The 15,166-nt window shown below is 47.7% G+C and overlaps 1 protein-coding gene across 1 annotated transcript in view; it reads right to left on the reverse strand.

The window, feature by feature from the left end:
• The window catches only part of Thada (Thyroid adenoma-associated protein homolog), a 58,404-nt gene that overhangs the window by 37,453 nt on the left and 5,785 nt on the right, over positions 1 to 15,166 (reverse strand). The window contains exons 6-14 of the mRNA XM_077674114.1: positions 14,762 to 14,810; positions 12,915 to 13,102; positions 10,942 to 11,027; positions 5,846 to 6,018; positions 5,251 to 5,316; positions 3,854 to 3,977; positions 3,693 to 3,759; positions 2,819 to 3,012; positions 2,078 to 2,215 (exon numbers count right to left, since the gene is read on the reverse strand). Coding sequence (XP_077530240.1) covers positions 2,078 to 2,215; positions 2,819 to 3,012; positions 3,693 to 3,759; positions 3,854 to 3,977; positions 5,251 to 5,316; positions 5,846 to 6,018; positions 10,942 to 11,027; positions 12,915 to 13,102; positions 14,762 to 14,810 — 1,085 coding nt within the window. The remainder of the gene's footprint in view (positions 1 to 2,077; positions 2,216 to 2,818; positions 3,013 to 3,692; positions 3,760 to 3,853; positions 3,978 to 5,250; positions 5,317 to 5,845; positions 6,019 to 10,941; positions 11,028 to 12,914; positions 13,103 to 14,761; positions 14,811 to 15,166) is intronic.

Here is a 15,166-nt window from a genome sequence, read left to right on the forward strand (position 1 = left end):
CTCTCAGGCCCTACATTGAAAAAATTCAGTACTCAAATTGACTCTTGAAGGCTAAAATGAAAGAAAAGCGGTGAAATCTACGGTTAACAACAATTAAAAGCGAAGAACGAAGCTGCACAAACCGCCAGCGGTCATAGACGGTTTAATAGTGCACCCACTATTTTGACGTCTCCATCGTTGCCTACGCCAGCGCCCTCTATGCTTAGGCTACCGAAGCCTACTTCAAGTTTTTTTTTTTCTACGCGTCATTGCTCACGGTGCTGCTGCGCTAGGTTGTGCTCGCTGATAACCAAATTAATATTTTGTTCGTGCATCGTTAGGTGAGTCTTGTAAGCAGCATGAGCACTCCAAGAGAAAGAAAAGTGTTCCGAACAAGAGCCTGAGGAAGCTCGGTGAAACTGACAGCCACCGAAGTGTGATGGATGCCATCGATGTTCTGCGGAGGCACGCAGGTGCACACGAATGTTTAAGACCTTGTTAGCGCTGTCAGCATACGAGCGTCACGTAAAGCCCGCCCTGGTCAAGAAACGCCAAGCACTGCTTACGGACTTCTTCACTACGGCTTGAACATCGAGTGCTGGTGGCAATAAATTGCTCTCTTTGAACGTGGTCATCTTCGTTTCACCAGCGTTCATTAGACAGCTGCGGTGCGGAGAAATCAGTTTCGTAAGGGCTCAGTGGGCATAAAAGTAATTGCTTAATCGAATTTGGCCGGAAGATTTTTAATGTAAGCTTTCCGCTTTCCGGATCACGTAAGCGCTGCTCCACACAGTGAAGCGGTCCGCGTGTACTCCGCTCAACTCGCAATCATGGTTTTATCTCGAGTGTTGTGGTTGAATCACGCGCCCATACTGCGGAGCCCTTGTACATGAAAAAAGTCTTTCGAAAGTTTCATAGCAGCCTTCCGCTATTGGCCCGCTGCGCCTAAGCCTACCACTGAATGGACGAAAAGAGGCGTAACTTCGAACGAGCACCTCGGCGGGGTGAAGTTCACGGGACATGGACGCGGGTTCAATTGACTAACAGCGGCATTTAGTAGTGACCGAAATGAAAAAAGAAAAAGTGGAAACCTAGTCTGCTATCATATTTAATGAGGCGTTGCGGAAAAAGCACCGGTTTTACGATGACACACGAACTACCGTCGGCTATCCGAATTCCATTGCCCAAGTGTTGAAACTCTTAATTCACACAATTTTCGCGGCCAGTTTTAGTACAAATTTCGCTTTAATTGGAGAGGCAACTACATAGCAGTTGTTGCCTGGCGAGGGCCAAAGTGTTAAAACCCCAATAACTGGTTAAATGAACTGTAAAATCGAAACCTCGATTTTACGAAATTCTCGATTTAACGAAATTTGCGGCCCCAAGTACGACTTCGTTATATCGAGGTTTAACTGTATCCACTTGTAGCCAAAAACTAAAACAGGGCAAGCAACATTAGGGCAAAAGCCACAAGACCACAGTTATCCTTACGTCACGTTTTAAAATTGAACATTTTAACTTTTAGCATATGTATCCAGTAAATGTCTGCATGCATAGTTCAGATACATCAGAACAACGTTGGAGTTGGACCGATGCGATATGTAATAGAAAATTATTGCAGAAAAACATCTAGAAAAAGACAAAACCGAATAAGACTAGCTCTACAATGTTAACAAGACTATCACACCTCAAAAAGAACCATTCATATGTTCTTTGTGTCAAACATGGCCATGCCCCGGGGCGGCCGTAAAGCCATAAATAAAGCCGTGGACGATCGCAGATAAAGAAGGCATGTTTACAGATGCGCGGACACATCGCAGCAAACTCGGCTTACAAGCAGGCTTGACTTGGATCTTTAAATAAAGGTCACATTAGACACAAGTTTATTTTCAGTTCCGGTTTTGCACCAGATGGTTAGAAGTGCTACCCAATGCTTTCGAAATGCCCCTTCGGCGCACGTTTGGAGCAAAAATCCCTTAAAATGACCATTTGGAGCAGCATGGAGCAGAAGTTGCGTCTTGGAGCAGTTTGGAGCAATTGGAGCAGCACTTCCATCACTGCCTGTTCAAACAATCGATCGATGCCATGCCCACCGCACCTGGAAGAGGGGCACCAGCAGTTCCCGGGAGTGGTACTTGGTGGCCGAGGAGAAGGGCTCCAGCCAAGCAGACTCAAACTCGGCTGGTCCAACCTCCTTGCGGTGCAGGGAGCCCAGCTTCTGCACCAGATCTTTCACCTGCGGTCAGGGGAGCAAGAGGATACGAGATGGAAAAAAAAGAACTAGGGAGTCAATTCCTCCGTCAAAGGAATCGGCAGGAACACTGGGAATTCCCATCAGCACACTCTTCTTCAATTGGCTCCACCATCATACAATGCCACCAGTCCACTCAAAGAGGGCATTCCTAATCACACTGGACGGCACATCTTCTTGGGCTATCTCAAGGAGACAGGGAGTGCCACCCGATTCATCAGCCTGTGTGTGGAGCAGGTGCGCCACGATTAATGTACTGTGCCTTCCCGAATATAACCAGCGCCAATAAGAGAAGCACTTTACAAGTGCTCCACAGCTGATACGTAAATTTTGCCCTGAAAAGCAGCTTCACACAACCCGCCTCTCGCCCCCCCCCATTGCACGCTGCGCCAACTACATTCTCTACCCTTCCTCTATTCCATCCCACTCAGAGCCAAAAACTAAACGTGAAGTTGTAATGTTCAGTAACTGGAACATAAGGTTATCTTACTTTTATCTCAACAAGCCCACCTGCTGTTTTTATCAAGGTTCCGCCCTTTCTTAACACACCATTTTATGCTGCCATTACAAACACGGATGGACACTCACGTAAGAGCACATGGTGGGCTCCTCGGCGGCCGCAAGGAGGCTGGTGACCAGGGTGGGCCGCAGCCGCAGCAATGCCGTGCAGCCCATCACCTCGGCCAGGTAGGCCACCGTGTCGTACTTGCCCTTGCGGTGCCACGGCAGGTCGATCAGGAACACCGCCAGCTCCTCCAGGAAGGACTGCGCCTCCTCCGCACCTGCGTCCACCATGAGCGGAGGAAGGGGAATCGGTTGATTGCGCGCCTACCACCCCTACGCTGGCATGCACCCTTACCACCCCATGGAACGGAATGTGTTCCTACCACCCCTACGCAGACATGCACCCCACATAATGCTGGGATCAATGCATCCCTACCACCCCCCCCCCCCCCGTGGGCGTGCACCCCAAAAACAGAATGCTGGAGTTGCACATCTACAAGGGTGTGCACCCCGCGGAATGAAACACTGCAATCGATGCCCCCTACCATTCCTACATGGGTGTGCACAACACGAAAAGGAATTCTGGGATCAATGCACCTTTACACGGGTGTGCACCCCATAAAATGGAAGACTGGAATCGATGCGCCCCTACCACCAGTCTCACGGGCATGCACATCACCACCCCCCACGCGGGCGTGCACCCCATGAAAGAGAATGCTGGGATCGATGCACCCCTACATGGGTGTGCACCCCAAGGAACGAAAGACTGGAATCGATGCACCCCTACCACCCCTACACAGGCATGCACCCCACAAAACAGAAGCTGAGATTGATGCACCCCTACCACCCTTGCAAGGGCGTGCACCCCATGAAACGGAATGCTGTGACACGAGTGTGCACCCCACGGAATGGTACACTGCGTGTGCACCCCATGGAACGCATCACCAAGTCAACTCACTCGATGCCAGCAGGACGTTCATGTCCACGATGGCTCGGAAGATGAGCCTGGCATGTTGGCTCACTGCCTGCAGGTAAACGGAAGGCGAAACGGAAAAGTGAGGCCCCCGTTTCCCCAACAAGCGCCCTCCTACCCTAAACGTGTGAGAAGGGGACACTCACATCAACATAGTGCTCCCAGTAGGACCACACGAAGCGAAGCAGGGGCTCCGTCGATATCTGCCTCGCGCACAGCAACTTCTTCGTGAATGCCACGTGAGCCTCATTGGGAGACTTGAGCAACTGCCTGCGTTCACAGAGGACAGACAAAAAAAGTTGTGGCACGTGACAAACACGATACGGATGGGAACTATAAAGAGGTACCGCAGTAAAAGCGTGCTGTTGAGGCCAGTTGGCACAAGGAAAAAGGTCTATTTCTTGGACCAAGAGTAACCCTAGACTGATATCGTGACTCTGCTGCTTGGTCTGCCGTGCTACGAGGATGAGACAGCTGTCTTTAAAGCTGAAGGGTTGCTGAGAAGTCAATCAGGTGGATATGTTAATTTACATTTTTACAACTACCAAAGAAGGTACTTCCAAAATACCTACACTTCTACTTTGACCATTTACAAAGTCTGCTATGTGCCCATTTTTACCCATGTTTACAAACTTCTTCCCTCATTATTCCGAAACAAATTTTTATACTATGCAGACGACTGCCGTTCACAGTATCTAGGAAAGTGCAGGTCAGGTTTGCATGATTTTTGTGACATTCAAAAGCTTATAGTGATGGCGATTATGATGAACTGGCTCAAGCTGAAAACAAAATATAGAAGTGGCTGGCCAGTCAAGTTGGCAATATAATGCCATTTATGTAATCAAAACATCAGTAACTTCATAATTTAATATCACAATAATTTTGCAACTAAGCCAAATTATAACTTCAGTACAGTTGCACCTGTGGCCTTCCTCGACAAAACTAACCTATGCCAGTGTTTGAAGTATCAATTATCAAAGTTTTGGGTGTAATTATTTGGCATAATATATTACATAACTGAACTTACGCCACAAAGATTAATTGCATAGTAAAGTTCCGAGAGAACACCCTCCCCTGAAACATCACCCACCCCCCTTTACGGGTGCAACACGCAATCTACTGAAAGACCCCAAAGACCGCCCACCCTCTAAAATATATGGCTTTAGTGCTGATAAGTGAACAATCACCTATTCATGTGTTCATGTGGTCACTTATTTGCCCTTTCTGCATTTGACTTGAAAAATTGGCCATCTCAAATTTTTTCTTGATTTCTCTGCAGGTTTGGTTGGCGACGAGGCCACCTTTTTTGTAGTTTTTCGCACCTGACCCGAAAGTTTGCCCATCCCGCATTTCTCACTAGATATCGCTGTACTTTGGGTGGGCATTCTTTCGGAACTTTTTGGTAGAGACAACGAGCCAAGACGCCCTGAATGGGAAATTATCAAATGCATAAGTAGCTTGAAGAAAATGCCTCCCTCAATTGCGTTATCTAGATTAACTTGATTAAATCAACTGCTTGGCTAGACAGTGCCGTTAAACTTACAGGATGCGGTTCACCAGCTGAAGAACTGTCTTAACGCAGGTAAGCAAAAAGCCGGAATCCCGGGATCTGCAACAGAAATGGAAGGAAAAAAATGAACCAGTCATGAACTGAACTTCTTTTGAATATAAGACAACCCTCCAATGCCTGCGCATGGATACCCTTTAGGCACTGTAAATTCAGCACTCCACGAAATTCGATCACCCCAGTGAGCATTGAGAATAAAAATCTACAATTCAGCGTGCCAATATAACACATGCCGTTGGCACCGATTCAGTAACGTAAGCACATTACCTGACAAAATGGGCACCAACCAGTTTGCAGATTTTCAGGGTACACAAAATCATTGCACGGTGTATGGCACAATCTGCATCTTCACCCCCCCCCCCCCCAGACAAACGCACTGAAAGCTCGCCCTTCACGTGACCTCTGACCTCTCATAAACAAGAGGTCAAGGGTCACATGGCCCTCTACCACACAAGCACACAGGGTAAAAGCAAACGGCACACATATATTTGGCTGAAGCTCTGGTTGGAACACTGTGAAAACACTGAAACAAAGTTTGCAAGCGCGACCTCCACGTGCGACCCCTGCTGACCTCTCGTGCACGATGAGTGCCCGCTTGAGGAGGATGTGCAGCAGGACGGTGCGGTTGTGCTCGTCCGTCTGCAGCAGCTCTTCCTCGCTGAGGCCCGACACGAGGCCGCTCAGGAAGCACACCTCAGCCAAGGGAGACTCCCGGAACCAGTCCTTGGGCCAGGGGTCGAACGCCTGCAGTGTACAGAAATCATAATAACAATCATCATCATCTGCCTGTCTGCGCCCTCTCCAGGGCAAAGGCCTCTCCCATTAATCTCCAATTATCCCGGTCCTGTGCCAACTGTGACCAATTTACTCCCAACTTCTTGATCTCATCTGCCCATCTAACCTTCTGCTGCCCCCCTGCAACGCTTGCCTTCTCTAGGGATCCACTCTGTTGCCCTTAATGAACAAAGGTTATCTTGCCTTTGCATTACATGCCCTGCACAAGCCCATTTCTTCTTTTTAATTTCTACTACAGTCTATGCCCGTTACAACGAACCTTCTTAATCCGGCAAAATACATCCGCTTTAGCCGAAGTATGCAGTATCCGAGGCACCTGGAAAAGGCCTAGCGCATGCAGTCAAGTGTGTAAAGACGCATGATAAGCTGAGCAAATAAAGCAAGAATATAACTAGAAGCAATTATTAACCAGCTACAAAAAACAGTCGCAGCCATCATAATTAGCTACTCTTTTAAATCCCTTCGTGACGAGGCAGAATTCCCCGAAACCGATCGTCAAACAAATCGGATCGCTGCCTGACGTTCCCCCGAGGCAGCTGCCACATTTTTTTATTTTAGTCTGGTCACTGAAACAGCCGATACAAAATAATCTGATGAAGAACAGCTGTGAAATCGAAATTTTGACCAGTTGGACTGCACCGGCAGATTGCACACAATGGATGGGAACCAACTTGAGGAATTTCTTACCTTTTTCACCGAATGGAACGGGAACGATGCATGCGTGGGAATAATAAAGACCGAAGTTCACTGAACCCGAGTTCTTTATTACATAAAAGAACTATCACGAGGGCAGACTTGACTCTGGGTTCACCAGCGCTGTTGTTCAGTCTCACCGTAGTCGCTTTTATCGGCAGCGGCCTTGTACTTGACTGTCTCGCGGATCGTCTGCTTAGGCAGGCGTGTACTTCTGGTGATGCCGGCCTGCTTTTCCGCCTGTTCGACAGCGTTAATTATGCTTATTTTATCCTACAGTGAAATCAGCTGCCCTGCCGCTCATGCTGCTGGTTGCACACACAAAAACCACTGGCACTGGCTTGGCTTGGCTGCGCCAACGATCCGGCTGCCAACAATGTTGCCACACGTAACAGTTTTCTTGCCAAACTAAACAAAGAAAAAGCATACGGGTGCCGGCCCCACGTAAGTCCACTATAAACATTCAGCCGAAACAATTTTCGCCTAAAATTTAGTCTGTTGTAGCTGATGGTCTGCTCTAGCCGAGTCCGTTATGAGTGGAGTGGACTCAATTTAAAATGCATGGGGACCAAACAAACCAACAGAAATGGTCTGTTGTAACCGAAAGTCCCTTGTTGCCGGATCCGCTGTAATGAGCGTAGACTGTACTACGTCCTTAACACGCGTTTGATCCCTGGCCCACTTCGCTCTCTTCTTGTCCCTTAAGGGGTATTCACACGAGAGAGAAATCCGCCGTTTCGCTCCTCGGAGTGCGCGCCACGTGACCCCTACGTCACGGTTTCTCTCCGGCGCACCGCCTCCGATGGGAGATCGGAGCTTCTGCTCGCGAGCTACAAACCCTCCGACGCTCGGCGGCGGAGGAGGCGGGATTTCGTCTGCTCGTCGGGCAGCTGGCCGCGACTGAAGTACTAGAGCGGTTGCAGGCACTCTATTTTTATCGCTTCTTAATACATCGGACGCGAAAATGCGCGGCGCACATGACAGGCCCACTGAGGAAGCCGCGTACACCACCAGCACGGGCGCTTGGCGAGCGGCGGCCGCGAAGTGGCGCATGCCGGCGCCGGTAGCTCGAGCGACAGCTTGTTATTGCTCCCCAAGGCGCAAACAAAGCTGCGTATACGAGAAATGGGGTAATGATGTGATGGAAAGTTGCTTTAAAAATCGTCACCTGAGCCGCTTGCCAGAGCGCCGATCAAATATTCGCCGCAGTGTTAAGCCTAACATCAGTATGCGGGCCTGTAGGTGGGCCGGCCGGCTGCTACCACGTCGCGCGCCGTTCTCTGCGCGCGGCAGCACCTGCATCGCGTCGACGACCAATTTTTGGTCGGTTGACAAGATCAGTACGTATGAGCTTAATAGAAATTGCCGCCGTCGCGGAATCGGCGGTTCTGCTTTAGCAGAGCTCGGCAGCTCTGCTTTAGAGATAGGCGACTGCAAACAGTGATGTCCCTCCGAAAGTCGCATCCTCCGTGTGAGCGAAGGAGCTGGCCGAGCGGATCTCCGCCTGCGGTGACGTCACGACCTCCCTCGGATTTCTCCGCTGAAACGCTCCGTCGTGTGAATACCCCTTTAATGTTATACCTATCATCTTCTGCTCCATTGCTCACTGAGTCATCCTCAATTTAAGTTGAACCCTCTTAGTGAGCCTCAGAGTTTCTGCCCCGTAGGTAAGTACCGGTAAGATGCAGCTGTCATACACTTTCTTCTACAGGGACAATGATAGGCTGCCATTCATTATCTGAGAATGCCTGCCGAATTCACTCCACCCCATTCTTATCCTTCTAATTATCTCAGCCTAATGTTTGGGAAATAAAGCAAGCCTTTCCTTAGAGACAACCAGCACTGACTTCAATGCAGACCAAGAGCTCAACACCCCCCACTTCTCATTGGCCACTCCCCCACCAAAGTACCACCAGGTTACACCATCAAGGCAACGCTGTGGCAACCCCTGTCACACAGCGAATCTAATGTCATTCGAAGTGGATGACATTAGCTGTTAATGACATTCGGTTTGGCCAAGCGGGTCTACACAGCTAAACAAATGTAATTTGATAGTGGTAGCGGTGACGATTAGCGAGCTCGCAAAACTGCGAAATTATATTTCAAGTGCATCTAGAATGCTTTCATACGTAATACCTTTTTAAAAACCTAGCAAAGGACTATTTTTTTCTAATAAAAATAAGAAAATCATTGGTTTAGGTGACATCAGTAGCCATCACAAGCAGAGACAAGTCCGTAAAAAATCCACATTAGGGTAGCACGCGCACTGGGGACGAAGTTTTTTTTTGTTAGTACTTGTTTGTCTTCCCTCATTTGAAAAACATGGAGGGGGAAATATAAGTTTACTAAAAGTTTTTTAAAAACAGTATTCTTTGGTTTATAACTGAACCAGGGGTGAGACAGCCCAAACAGATTTGGGAGCAGTTTTCGGAGCAGCAAAATTTCGATTTTGGAGCGGAAGAATCTTGATTTGGAGCAGTTAGGGACATTTAATACATCGTCTTGTGAGCTTAAAAAATTATTATTTCAGCAATTAGCAGGGTCAAGTGCACATTTCAATCAGTTTTGAATACACAGAACACTCAAACAGCCTTACCTGAAAGAGTTTTTAAGAGTATCACAAAGTACTAACTGCACTACCTTTTTCCTAATTGGTGATATTGTGTTGCGCCTGCACGCAACACTGACAACAAAACTGCCGTTAACATTAGAGAGTTTTAGCAGACCGTCTGTTCTGTTGGTTACTTTGTTACCGGGTTTACCGGACCGGTCTGCGCCTGCGCGCGCGGAAGGGCGAGGAGGCGCGGGCAACTAATCCCCCTACGGCTACGAATGCCCAAGTGCCCAGACGAGTCCCGGTGAGCACGGCAACTACGTACACGACGGAACAGACGGACTGCTAAAACTCTTGTCAAATTTAAGGGCTCCGCAATTGTGGCGTTTTTTTTTGCTGTTTTAATGCTAAAATTATTATTTTTGTAATCCCAGGCTGTGTTGTACGAATGACTGTAGTCACGCCAAGTTGAGCAGCTTCGAGCTAACGGTCGCATAGCCCGACCAGCCTACCCGTTTCAGTCCCCGGGGCGCAGGTTCACCCTATGGTCATTTGAGTAGCGTTAATGTTTAGCCACCTAGAGTTTGGCATTAAATTTCACTTTGCATACATCAAGTGTTATAGTCGCGTTCTATGGCAACCGTGTAGTCCTGCAGCTATTGGGCGCCGCAGCACAGCCCGCAACTTTCGTATCGACCGTTCCATCCCCGAGGCTCGCAATTGCGCATTGAAGCACAGCAACACCTCAACATTTTACAACAGCACAACAAGCCAAAAAATTCACTTCACGAACCTGATTATAGACGCGCGCACCGCGTTTCGCACTCAATGACAAACCACGCCGAAGTCGTAGGCCCCACATTTAAATGAACTTTTTTTCGAGCCGCCCAACTTCCCGTAACCTGGCACCAATCTCAAACCATATCCTTGCGTTAACGTCACTGTTCAGATCCACAACAGATAGAATGAATATACTGGAACTCAGCTGATAGCGTAAAATAAACCAGGGAAAATATCGACGATAAGCACTGAGCGCGTTGGTAGCAGCCAGATCAGGCGGCGGCCATGTTTGTTGCCACAGCGATGCCTAATCGAGAAGGCCGTTTCTGCGAACCCGGACGGAATTAAGCGAATCGAGTTTTAGAAGCTATCACTTGCTTCGTTTCAGTCTTTCTATTTCTGCCATTTCTGTGTTTGCGATTGACCGACAATAAAAGCGGTGACTGGGATATGCGGGAGGCTTTTGTCCCCGCCGAAACTGACATGAGCATCAAAATCCGTGCCGTTGAGGCTCTTCTGGAGCAGTTTGGCGCAATTTTCGCCATTTTCGTGCTTTTGGAGCAGCTTGGCGCAGGAAAATGGAATTGTATCAGAAAGGCGCAATATGTGCAGCTGTCTCACCCCTGCTGAACTTTTTTCTCTAGTGACGCGCTACTGCTGTCGAGGCTGCTCATTTGGCTGCTGAATGAGCTCCCAAACCTCAGCCGCTAAATGTCATTCGGTATTCTCGCATAGCGCTGAATTAATGACATGTAGAGTGAACGACATTTGCTCTAATTGTCATTAGAGCTGCCGTGTGACAGGGGCGTTAGCACGAAGTCAGGCCCTGAGAGAAGCGAGCCCACCTTCTGAAGTTGGCCGTCGTTTTTGACCCGCAAGACCAGGGGAAGCACCGTGCCCGTGCTGAGTTTGCACGTCAGGATGGAAGAGTCTGCAGGGAGAGGCAGCAGAGAGAAAACGGGGTTAGACTAACAAGACACGCCGTACAAACGCACATGTACTGGCTGAACGGGGGCATAAACAGCCAACCTGTGAATTGTGTGCAAAGTGTGTGTGTGAAGTGCACAACACTGGAAGTGGATATCAAGCGCACGCACGGACTGTGAAGCGAACGCGAAGTCCACAAGATTCAAAGCAATTCACGCCAAAAGACAAAGAAACAAAGGGGAAGAAAACGAGAGCAACACGATGCAGCAGTCAAGAGGTCATTGATAAGTATCCCCAGGCTTTCCCCTTCAAAACACGGAAGCCAACTTAAAGGGGCCATGCAGACAAATCACAACTTCGGTTCATTCGAAAGATCACCGTTGGTACTGCTGTCGGTACTGGGCGCACTACGCTCGTTTTAGCTGCACAGCAGTCCGTCGCTTTGGAGTTGTGTAACACGACACTGGCCGATTGGCGTAAGTGACGTTGTCTTACGTGACCCTGCTTGTCAAGCATAGCATACCCCATGTTTCATGGAACGATTACTTTTTGCTGCAATGTAACCAAGCTAGGTGCAAATATGGTCAAAAACAAAGCAATGGCGGACCACGGTCCACAGCTGAGCATGGAAGCACCATCTGGGACAACTGACGGTAAGCAAGGGCAAGGCTGCAGAGCCCAATGATGCACTGGAAACCATTTGAATACCCACTCTTGTGACTTCATGGCAGACGACACCGAAACACACGATTTGGCGGGAGAATCAAAACTTTAACCTAAATTGATTAATTTCTCAGTGAATATGGCATCATTTGCTGCCTCGCAAGCGCTGGGGAGACGCTATAAAACACGAAACCTTTCGGATAAAACAAACTTGTATTTTGTCTGCATGGCCCCTTTAAGGGCCCCCTAAGATATTTTTTTTTCCCAACCAAGCAATCCTTTCCATCTAATTCCCCAACCACCGAAATCGGCAGCACATCGCAACCTACTAAATGTGGCTCAGTTCTTGCCCTCATCTCTTCTCCACTGTCCCCACATCCTCTGAATTGAGCCCCCCAGCAAGTTATCGCTCCTCCCCTACTTCCAGCCACATCTCAGCCACATTACGTCTAATCACAGCAGTGAAAATAGCATACCCGACCAAAGAGAGATTCCCCTATGCTTCGCCAAACCGTACATCCTGGGTTAAGGGGGCACGTGGGTCTTTGATCAAAGACTTTATTTTTACAGTTTTGATGATGAAAATTGGGGGACATAAGTAGTTTTTTATTCTGATTGCACATATAAAATTTGTTTTTGTGTAGAGCGACTACATTCAATTTTATTTGGATTTTTATATTTGATTTTTTGATAGCTTTTGTAAAAGAACTGCTGGAGTGATGCAGCCGAACAAGGTACCAGTGAACTGTGCACATATCAAGGAGTGCAATAAGACTAACGCTATCATTTCATCTGGTCTGTAGCAGAACTTACGACCGTTTGACGTAAGGGCTTGGAAGGCAAAACTGGTTTTTCTGGTTCCCCCCTTCAAGCCCAAACTTAAAACAGCTGTAACATCTCCTACAGACCAGATAAAATGACGATGTTAGTGTTATTGCATTCCTTCCTTTGAGCACAGTTCACTAGTACCTTGCTCAGCTGCATCCCCCCCAGCAGTTCTTTCACGAAGGCTGCCAAAAAAATCAAATATACAAATCCGAATAAATATGAACGTCGTCATTTTACACAAAAACAGATTTTATATCTGCAAACAGAATGAACAACTGCATATGTCCTCCCATTTTCATCATCATAACAGTAAAAATAAAGTATCTGATCAAAGACCCATGTGCCCCCTTAACAAGCCAATAGAAGAGCGGGCAGCAAAATTCGGGACAACGAGACTGACCCGAGCGCAGCAGGTGCAGCAGCGGGGGGAAGACCTGCTCGGTCCAGGCGACGAAGGCCTCGCGGCAGTGGGCCAGGGTGTAGCTCTTGCGCTGGCCCGTGGTGAACTGCACCAGCAGCCCCACTGCCTTGACCACCTTGGACAGCAGCTGGTAGCACTCGCCAATCACCTGCGTGTCTCCGCACGTGCTGCGCACAGCAACAAGGGCCGCAAGGCCCCCAAGTCGGTGTGAGAGGTTGCGAAACACGGAAGACGGAGCCAATACCCTCCCAACACTTAACTCTTTTCTTACAATGCCACAGGCCATCGGACACGGAGTTCCGATTTCAAAAGTCTTGCGAAAGGTAAAAACCGTGCCTTGCAGACAACTACCGCCATCTGTAGTATTTATTGAAAACTCCTTTTTTGCTTTTTTTTTTTGTCGACATCTAGCACGCGGAGATGGCGCCGAGAGTTAAATTTGAACCCGCGGTAACAGAGAGTTGAGCAAAAAAGGCGTCCGCTTCGTGGCGCGCACCAGCAAATGCAGACAGCTGTGGCAGGGACTTCGGCAGCTGCTGCTGCTGCTCATTTTTGCTCCCCAGCAACAGTGATGGCTCCACCAGCGATTTGGATTAGAGATAATTAGCCATATTTGGTGGAACAAAAGACAAAACAGTGTTGGTCACAAAACTGTAATCTTTATATTTTCCGATACTGTGAACCCTGGTGAGTGCAATAAGAGAGGCGGTTCTTTGATGCCCTGCTCGGAACTAATGTTACAGTGCATTAATCCTTGGAGGCACCACTGGCAAGGAACCATTTTTAATGCCCATTTCAAACACCAAGGTTTACTGAGCTGTAAATTATAGTTCCAAGAGGTGCATCAAGAAACCAATTCGATTTTTACATTCACCAGCATACCTGCCAGATTCGCCGCGATGGCATTAGGGAGAGCTGTCAGGGGAAGGGGGGGATTAGAAGTAACACAATGGAATCTTTTACATGCATGTTTAACTTAGTTACAACAAAGCAGGTACCAAACTGTGCCGTCCAGACTACTAACAACCTACACCACTGGTCACTTGCTAAATCTTCAACTTGGCTGACACCGCTCTTCTCGCGAAGTCCTACGAATTACTGTCGCGGCTAACAATGTCCGCCTCTGCGACACTTTGCCAAAAGAACGTGACCGAGGGTTATCAGACATAGATGGTCGGAACAGGCTTCGATTTTTTTCCGCTCTGCTGAACTTACTCTCGCATTCAGCGCTCCTGGGGTATCGACCGGTTCAACTTCTGCGCACGGCCGAGTACGCTTTTTAATCTCTTCGCTGATAACGATGTCACAGTGTAGGATTGCATTGCATTGTCAGGTAGCTCCGGCGCAATGAGGCCATACTTGGAGAAAGATTTAGCAAAACACGGGTAGTTTTCGGAAGGTTTTTGTTTTGCTCGTACAATGGTACAAAACCATCAAATTTCGGGTGTCTCCCAAATAATTCGGGAAACCTGGCAGGTATTCACCAGGGTTCATAGTACAAAGATTAGTTTTATGGCCAACCGTGTTTTGTTTATTGTTCTATTAAAAATGGCTAATTCTCTTGGGAACTAACTGGCCAGCTGAAAAAATAATAGCATGTTCGAAATTAGTGGAAAAAAAGCAGCAAGGCTGACAAGTTTCACAAAGTTTACTTGAAAATTAAAAGTTGTTTTAAGACTAGTGTGCCCCCTTAGGCAACTTTTGAGGTCCAAATTCGCAACAGTCTAATGGTGCTTTTTTTTTTTTTCTTTAAAAAATGCCACCACAAAAGCTACAGGACTGAGTAGGCCAACAAAATACATTGTACTGCTGAGTAGGGCACTCACTTGATGGTTTCGACACCAAAGTCCAACACGGACTTCAGGTAAGACAGCACTGGAACGTGACAAAAAACGAAGATTACTACAGCAATTTTGAAGAGGCCCCAAAGAAAATTGTGAGGCATTGCCTGTCGGCTTGACTAAGTTAACTGAAGTTTCACATACCCCAGTGAAATGCAACCTCTCCCCACTCAACCAAAACAGAAATCTGCATCAGACATCGTTGAAAGCTTCTGACAACTAAAGCTCAGTCAAGCTGTTCCAGTTGTTTCCTTGCGGAAATTTATCGATTGTGTATCATTAAATGAATTAACGGTTACATTTACTTCACACCAAACAAGACGCTTGGACTTCCTGCACCTAAAAGCAAAAACTTTTTCAGAAATTCTAAAATGTTCTTGGAACTTCAGG

The sequence above is a fragment of the Haemaphysalis longicornis genome, unplaced genomic scaffold (assembly GCF_048455015.1).
Source record: "Haemaphysalis longicornis isolate Haplotype H1 unplaced genomic scaffold, Haemaphysalis longicornis Haplotype H1 scaffold_6, whole genome shotgun sequence".
Classification (NCBI taxonomy): Eukaryota; Metazoa; Arthropoda; class Arachnida; order Ixodida; family Ixodidae; genus Haemaphysalis; species Haemaphysalis longicornis.